The sequence below is a fragment of the Patiria miniata genome, unplaced genomic scaffold (assembly GCF_015706575.1).
Source record: "Patiria miniata isolate m_02_andy unplaced genomic scaffold, ASM1570657v1 HiC_scaffold_7, whole genome shotgun sequence".
Taxonomy (NCBI): domain Eukaryota; kingdom Metazoa; phylum Echinodermata; class Asteroidea; order Valvatida; family Asterinidae; genus Patiria; species Patiria miniata.
The window spans coordinates 41966789-41975241 of record NW_024037074.1 but is presented as its reverse complement, the minus strand read 5'-3'; the positions used below and the strand labels follow the sequence as shown (position 1 = coordinate 41975241).

At 46.1% G+C, this 8453-nt stretch overlaps 1 protein-coding gene across 1 annotated transcript; it reads right to left on the bottom strand.

Annotated features, from left to right (window-relative positions):
* Window positions 1-2220: 2220 nt before the first annotated feature.
* On the bottom strand, window positions 2221-8101 carry LOC119745185. The gene has a single exon (XM_038221409.1). It carries the CDS (start codon window positions 7651-7653, stop codon window positions 2221-2223), a length of 5433 nt encoding a protein of 1810 aa, XP_038077337.1. The 5' UTR covers window positions 7654-8101.
* Between the last annotated feature and the right edge of the window lie 352 nt (window positions 8102-8453).

Genomic DNA, 8453 nt, shown 5'->3' with positions numbered 1-8453 from the left:
TACATTTTTTTAGGGATTGGATTCTTGTGAATTAACTTCATGTAAAAAACACAAATATGACATCCCCTTTTCCACCACATTTATATGTATTTTCCTGTATTTTCTGTACAGCAAATGTCCAGTGCAAACATTGATGTATATGTGTCAAACTAGCAAGGCTTTTGTGATGAAAATACTTGACTCATAAGTGTTGAATGTTGTTTTGTATTCTTCTCTTGTAAAATGTGTCCTTGAAATAATTGTACAAAGTACTTCCCTGCCAAGTTTCTACTGCATTTCCTTCCCTTCAACCGTGATTTGACTCTCACATAGTTATATTGCTTAGTTTATTTAAAAACCAGTGAATAAATAAAATCAGGAAAGCTTGTTTGAAAATCTGCTTTAATTGTTCCATATATTTGTTTACTAATGTCACTATGAACATTTCAAAGTACCACCAAGTGAAAAAAGGAGCGCAAAGATTTACAAAATGATCAAGCACACAATCTTGTCCCTGTAAAAGTACATTTCCCTATTTATTCAAGGACAGAGCCTTCCCATACACCATGAGAACCTGAATACATGCCCAAACATACACCATACAAAGCTTAATTTCATATTTACTTCTTTTTCAAAACTGACATAATATAATTATAAGAATGGTCAATGTTTATAGTGTCCAAAATTGAAATTAAGATTGAAATCTATATTTGTCCAATTGGAATTCCAAATTCCTTCAGTGCTAATTATATTTGTAATGACACAAAAAGCTTTTTTTTTCAGACATTACAATATATATTCACTGCACGGGAGGAACTGCCCGATTTCAAAATATTTATTATTTTCCCAACCAAATTTTAAAAATTAATTACAAACAGTTGCAGTCCAGCAATAAAATGGAGTTGTCTTAACATATAATTGAATAACATAGCAGCCCAGTTTACGGCATTTTACAAACTAACGAAAGATACTGATACCTTATATCATCCAAAATTAGTTTTTTTATCTCGTGCGCACGACATAATATCTCGTGCGCACGAGATAATTATCTCGTGCGCCAAAAAATAGGAAATCGGCTGATCCGAGGAAAAGTTGCATGCCTGTTAATACAAGGTTGCACCCTTAAAATGATTTCTAGCCCATTTTGACCCCACGTGCCAAATTCCATGCTCTTAAAACAAAGTGCACGAATTGGGCCAAAAAATGCACCTAAGCAGCTCCACAAAAAAACACACCCATCGGAGTCTGCTTGGGCATGGCGAGGAGAATCAACAAAAGCCAACCAAAAGCAGCCGGAGAAAGATCTGACCAGTCTCGTAATTTGCAAAAAAGCGTTAAAATGAGGCAAAGAAAATCACTGCTGAAGGCTAAAAAGCTGTCAATCATTAAACTGATTGCTCTGGGCAGGGGCTTTAACTTTATTCCCACCCTTAGAAACCTTAAAAGTCGACCATCCTTCGCTACTTCCCATTCATTCTTCATAATGAGGCTTCGTTTAAAATGGGAGGGAGAGTAAGACCGTCTGACTCGCATCCATTCAAACTGCTGATGCTGATAACAAATCCTCATTTCCTTCCCCTTTAAATCAATTTTAATTCACGTCGGCAATTTTCTTGTTATTGTCCACCAATTCCCTGATTTTTGCCAGCACGTACCAGTTCTTTTTTGCATAAAACACTTCTCTCTCAGTATACTGGCCTCGAAGCAAAACGAGAAAGCCCCTATCCAGTAGTTTAACCACACGGCACTAAGAAGTAAACTGGAAGACACTTGAGTTGAAATTACTCATCTTTAATCCAGAACTACTCCCTTGCCTAGATACGGTAAAAAGACTTGTGGATTTCCAATCTTCCTGGAAAATCAGAAGCTCTATGGATGTGTTATGTAATCACGAAGGTTTAGAAAACCTAGCATACTCTTCCACGACGTCTGTCCAAACTGCAGAATAATGTGTAACTCATAAGGACATGTGGATGCAGAACAAAAGGCAAGAAACTCTAAGAACACTCATCATTTAGACGTTCTATTTACATAGTTGTCGAGACTGCGCGAACATGAAAAACACAGCCCCGCTGCCACAAGGTTCAGACCGACAGGCGCATGCGCGATGCCCTTCTAAGCATGAGTATGGCACGCCTGTGTATGGAAGGCATACACAACAAAAAAGGCGTACAGCACACTCCCCACCGACGTCCAATAGACGTCAAATGACTTCACACCTACGAAGACAAAGGCATCTGGTTATCCAGATTCCACCAACAGAACCAACTCGTGCACTGGTCTGGCATACGTCTTTCCAGTTGATGGCAAACGGACATTCACCTTTCGAACCAATCCATCATCTCCAGGACTGACACCGTCAACAATACCCAGAGGCCACTGGTTTCTCCTGATGTCTTTATCTCTCAACAACACTACGTCCCCAACTGCAATGTTTCTCTCCGGGTTGATCCATTTACGCCTGTGCTGAAGACTCTGGAGGTAACGGAGCCTCCATTGTTTCCAAAACCGGTCGGCGAGAACTTGAACCATCTTCCACTGAGCTCTGAACATGTTGGAAGCGGAGTCTTCGACGATCACTTCATCGATACTTCCATGTTTCTGAGTCAGCAACATTGATGGGGTGAGGAAGGAAGTATCCTCTGGGTCGGAGGTCAACGGGACGAGAGGTCGAGCGTTGACTATGGCCATGACCTCTGTCATAAAAGTGACTAGTGTCTCGTGAGTAAGACTTTGATGTTTGGTTTCGAGGAGGATGCCGTTGAGAATCCTTTTGGTCACGCCGATCAGTCTTTCCCAAACTCCTCCCATATGAGGGGCATGGGGAGGATTCAGTTTCCATTGTGTGTCATTCTTCTCAAGGTAAGACTGAAAGAGCTTGTCGTTCATCACTCCTACAAAATGTGATCCTTGATCAGACCAAAACACTTCGACTTTGCCTCGCAAGGCTATGAAGCGTCGCAGGGCGTTAATGCATGATGAAGTGCTCATTTCCTCAATGACCTCGATGTGGACAGCTCTGGACGTGAGACATGAGAATATCATTCCCCATCTTTTGCTTTGAGCAGTCCCGCCTCGGGTTCTTCTGCTGACCACCTCCCAAGGCCCAAAACAGTCTATGCCAACCCGAGTGAAGGGAGGGCCGGGTTTGAGACGTTCTTCCGGGAGATCTGCCATGCGCTGTGATGCCAACTTCCCTCTGAGCCTTCGACAAACGACACAGTGGTGAATGACCGAGGACACCAATCTCTTGCAGCCTGTTATCCAGAAACCAGCCTCGCGCAAAAAACTCTCTGTTAACTGCCTACCAGGATGGCCAACACTGTGATAGTGTCGGACAAGAAGCCTAGCAATGTGACTCTTTCCAGGAATCAGTACTGGATGCTTCAATACCACTGGAAGGGAAGACTTCCTTAGGCGTCCACCAACGCAGATCAGCCCATCTTGGTTGAGCATTGGCGACAAGTCTAGGAGTGGACTGCCACGTGGTAAGGGTGTACCTTCTCGCAGGCAGATGAGTTCCTGATGATAGAACTGCTCTTGTACCATCCGCACCATCATTGTCTGGACATCACGTTTGAGTTTTACATCTTTGACATGACTCTGGGTTTGCTCATTCCTTGTGCTGAAGGACCTGGCCACGTGAACAAGCAGGCTGAAAGCTCTGATCAAGCTGGTCCACGTTGAAAACCTGTCGGCCCGTGAGACAAGATTTGCTGGTTCCAACTTGGTTTTAGTTACCTGGATTTTCACCTCGCGCCTTATTTCGATGTCGTCTTCAGGGTTTACCAGGGGGAACTCTGATGACGTTACCTCCGTTGGTACCGGCACCTGTTGTTGTGGACCTTCAAGCCACGAGGAGTGCTTTAAGCTCTGTGTAGCAATCGGACGTGTGCCACAGTCAGCAGGGTTCTTGCCTGTGGGCACATACATCCATTGGCAAGGCCGAGAGAAGTTGAGAACCTTATGAACTCGATTTGCGACGTATGTGTGGAACCGTCTGGTAGTATTGGTCAGATACCCAAGAACAATCTTGCTGTCTGTGTAATACTTCACACCTGAAGGCTGAATATCCATCTCCCTGCATATCACTTTGCTGATTTCCGTCGCCAGGACTGCAGCACAAAGCTCGAGTCTAGGAACAGTATGGCCTGCTTTAGGAGCTAGCTTTGATTTGCCGAAGACAAATCCCGACCTGGGTTCCTCTGCTCCTACCAAGTATGCAACCGCAGCAACCGCCACCTCAGAAGCATCACAGTAGATGTGCAGCACTCCATTCTCAGGGTGAGCTGGGTAGGTACGGGGAACTGACAGGTACTGCAGCTCAGCTAACCCAGACTTCCAAGACTCCCAGACTACTCTATATTCATCTGGAAGGCTATCATCCCAACCAGCGTTGTGTGCAGTCATATCCCTGAACAAGACTCTTGCCTGTATCATGACTGGTGCGAGAAAACCAAGAGGATCGAACACCCCGTTGATGGTTGACAGAACACCCCGTCTCGTGTAGGGCCTTTCCTCCAGGTCCGTTTGAAACCTAAAGGTGTCATCACATATGTTCCACAGAACGCCCAAACTTCTCTGTGTGGGTACACTGTCGCTGAGCGTGAGGTTCCTTATGTCTTTCTGGACTTCCTCTGGCTCGAATGCATCGAGGACTTCTTGGGAGTTGGAAGCAATTTTGTGTAAACGAACACCAGCCTTTTCCATCAACATGGACCTGGTGCGCTTGATAAGCGAGATGGCTGTGTCACTGTCATCACATGACGCAAGTCCGTCATCCACGTAAAATTCATTGTTGATGAATTCTCGGACATCAGGTTCGGCATCTTTAGCCAGATCTCTCAAACCATACGTAGCTACCGCTGGTGAGGGTGTGTTGCCAAACACATGTTTACGCATACGGAACTCGATGAGAGGTTTGTTGAAATCATTGTTCTTGTGCCAGAAGAAGCGAAGAAAGTTCTGGTGTCTCTCCGACACAGAGAAACAGAAGAACATTGATTCAATGTCTCCACAAACTGCTACACGTCCCCGACGGAACCTCATGAGGACACCCACCAAGTCATTGGTGAGGTCAGGACCCTTCAACAGTACCTTGTTGAGAGAGTGGCCTAGGAACTCGGCTGAAGAATCAAAGACACCCCTGATCTTGTCTTTCTTTTTGGGGTGGTACACGCCGAAGAAAGGTAAGTACCAACACTCTTCGTCTGGTTGAAGAGGGGGCGCAACTTCCGCGTGGCCATGAGATATCACCCCTTCCATGAATGTCAGCATGTGCTCCCTCTTGGTGGGATCCCTCTCCATGCCTTTTCGAAGAATTTGGGCACGTTTGAAGGCTTGCTGTCTGTTATTAGGCAGTCGGTCTCTTGGTTGCTTGAAGGGTAATGGTGCTGTCCACTGTCCATCTTTCAGGCCTCCTTCCCTCTTCATCAGATCTACAAACTGCTTCTCTTGGATGGACAGGCTAACACCATCGGAGTCATTGTCAAATAGATGCTTCACTTGAAACTCATTCGGACAAGGCTCAAGAAAGGTAGGTCGTCCTGTGAAGAGCACTTGGGTACGCAATGATGAAATCTTGCTCCGATGATTGTCACCCTTGTGGATACCCTGCAGGCACACCTCGCCAACGATAACCCAGCCAAGCTTCAACTTCTGTGCGAACGGTGTATCAGGGGGCCCGATCCTTTGCTCCAGGACATGGTGTGCCTCCGAGACGTCTCTCCCTATCAACAGAGTTGCCGTGCAGTTGTTGTCGATTTCCGGTATGTTTACACCTTTCAGGTGATCATACACCTTGGTGACATCTGGCGTGGGGATCTCATCTTTGAAATCTGGGATGAGAGAACACTCGGTAACAGCAGGTAAGTCTACACTCACCGTGCCATGGATGTCCTGAACTACGAAATCATCTGCCCACCGGCCGTGCACAGCCTCTTCTCCGCTGCAGGTTCGCAGTGTGTAATTGACCTCTCCGTAGTCAATGTTGAACTTGTCCAGAAGTTTGTGTGTTGCTATGGTTTTGTTGCTTTGGTCATCGATGATGGCATAAGTCTTGACACAAGTGCCTTGGTCCCTCTTTGACTTCACTAGAACTGGGACGATTTTAGCACAGGACATCCCGGCCGAGCACATCGACCCCTGGACCTTGGAGCATGCACTGGTGATTTGCGGTTGAGCAGCATTAGTTGGCTTTTGCAACCTCTCCGTTGATTGGGTCTGGTGATCGTTGTGAAGAATGGACATGTGCTGGTCACTGCCACACGAGTCACACTTGACGTTTGCCTTGCACTCACGTGCAGAATGCTGCGGCATGCAGCATTTGAAGCAGAGATGATGATTCCTCAGAATGGCCCTCTTCTGTGGTTGGTTTTTGGAAAGAAAGGCTCGGCATTTCACGATGGAGTGAGCGGTCTTATGGATGGGACAGTGCTCTCCTCCGGCATTAGGTTGCTTGAGGTTCCCAACTTCAGTAGCCCTTACACTGACAGTCCTCTTGGTGGCATCGTGTTGCTTGGGGTCGTGAGGCGTTGTAAGGCTGGGATCATTACGTACTTTCGCCTGGTAACTCACAAATTCGCTGAACACCTTGAATGGTGGGAAAGTCACTTGGTGTTTGTCTTTGTAACGAGCGCCCTCCATCAGCCATTTCTCCTGAAGGTTGTACGGCAGCTTCTCCACTAAGGGGCGTAACCCTCTGCCAGAGTCGAGGTGTAGCAATCCTGGGCAGTTGTCCATGTCCTTGACATACTCAATTTCCATGAGTAAGTGGCTGTATTCCAGGAGCTTGGCACTGTCCCGATGAGAGATCTTTGGAAAGCCTTCGATTCGCTGTTGCAGATCTTGCTCGACGACCTCTGGGGTGCCGTACTTCCGATCTAACAGGTTCCACATCCTGCTGAGACCTACATCCGGGCGGTCGACATGGATCGAATGGATCGGTGTTACCAACTTGCAAGAATCTTTTCCTAGCCACTTGAGCATCAAGTCCATTTCTTGCGAGGGCTTTACTTTGATTTCTGCTGTAGCCTGTTTGAAAGATGCTTTCCAAGATTTGTAAGCACCTGGTTCGTCATTAAACATTCTTAAACCACTAGTTACTAACTCTTTTTTCATTAACATGTTGCTCACCTCAGAAATTACCTTTATTGAATCAAGATGCTGGGGTGAGGGGGCAGTAAGGGAATCATTAACCTGTGTATGTCCTTGACAATCTACAGTTTTACTTGCATTTTTACAAGAGGACAAGTACTGTTCTACTCGTTCTTTGTAGCCTCCGCTGGGAAGATTCAGGTCATCGCTCTTCCTTGAGGATCCGCCTACGTCTTGTCCGGTCTCGAGAACCGCAGCCTCCACTTCCGCCATAGCAGCATCCCTTTCTGCGTTGAGTAGAAGGAGGGCAGCTTCCTGTGTCGCATTCTGTTTTCTAAGCTCGGCCTCCTTGCGAGCAAACTCCAACCTCACCTTGGCCGCCTCAGCCTTGGCGCGGGCCTTCAGTGAAGCAGAGTTACAGGATGATAGTGCACTGGCACTGGACCGTTTTGAAATCAGGCTGGGGGCTTTATCCTGTGGGGCTGAGTGAGAGTTTCCATTTTCAGATAACAATGGCATTTCCAAAGAGTTTTCCTCTTTGAAGTCCGGTTGGCTTGGCTTTTCGGACTTGATTGACATGATGAATTCTGAAGTCCTCCAGGAGACACGTTGAGTCGACGACTGGGTGACGGAAGTCTTTTTACTATACTGGCCTCGAAGCAAAACGAGAAAGCCCCTATCCAGTAGTTTAACCACACGGCACTAAGAAGTAAACTGGAAGACACTTGAGTTGAAATTACTCATCTTTAATCCAGAACTACTCCCTTGCCTAGATACGGTAAAAAGACTTGTGGATTTCCAATCTTCCTGGAAAATCAGAAGCTCTATGGATGTGTTATGTAATCACGAAGGTTTAGAAAACCTAGCATACTCTTCCACGACGTCTGTCCAAACTGCAGAATAATGTGTAACTCATAAGGACATGTGGATGCAGAACAAAAGGCAAGAAACTCTAAGAACACTCATAATTTAGACGTTCTATTTACATAGTTGTCGAGACTGCGCGAACATGAAAAACACAGCCCCGCTGCCACAAGGTTCAGACCGACAGGCGCATGCGCGATGCCCTTCTAAGCATGAGTATGGCACGCCTGTGTATGGAAGGCATACACAACAAAAAAGGCGTACAGCACACTCAGAAAAAGGCAAAACTTGACAAAATTAATCACCGGTGGCGGCCCCCTAAAAAAACATCCCCGTCCTTTAACTGATATGACTTGAAATGTATAGCGTAAAGTGCCTGACACGCTGCTTTCGTTACACACAAACTCGTCCGCTGCACGTGCAGCAAGGTCCGTTAATACTTATAATTATCTCGTGCGCACGAGAAAATTATCTCGTGCGCACGAGATATATGTCGTGCGCACGAGATATATGTC

What these genes read in the sequence shown, in the direction of transcription:
- LOC119745185 (XM_038221409.1), bottom strand. Translation starts at nt 7,653, where the DNA reads ATGTCAATCAAGTCCGAAAAGCCAAGCCAACCGGACTTCAAAGAGGAA.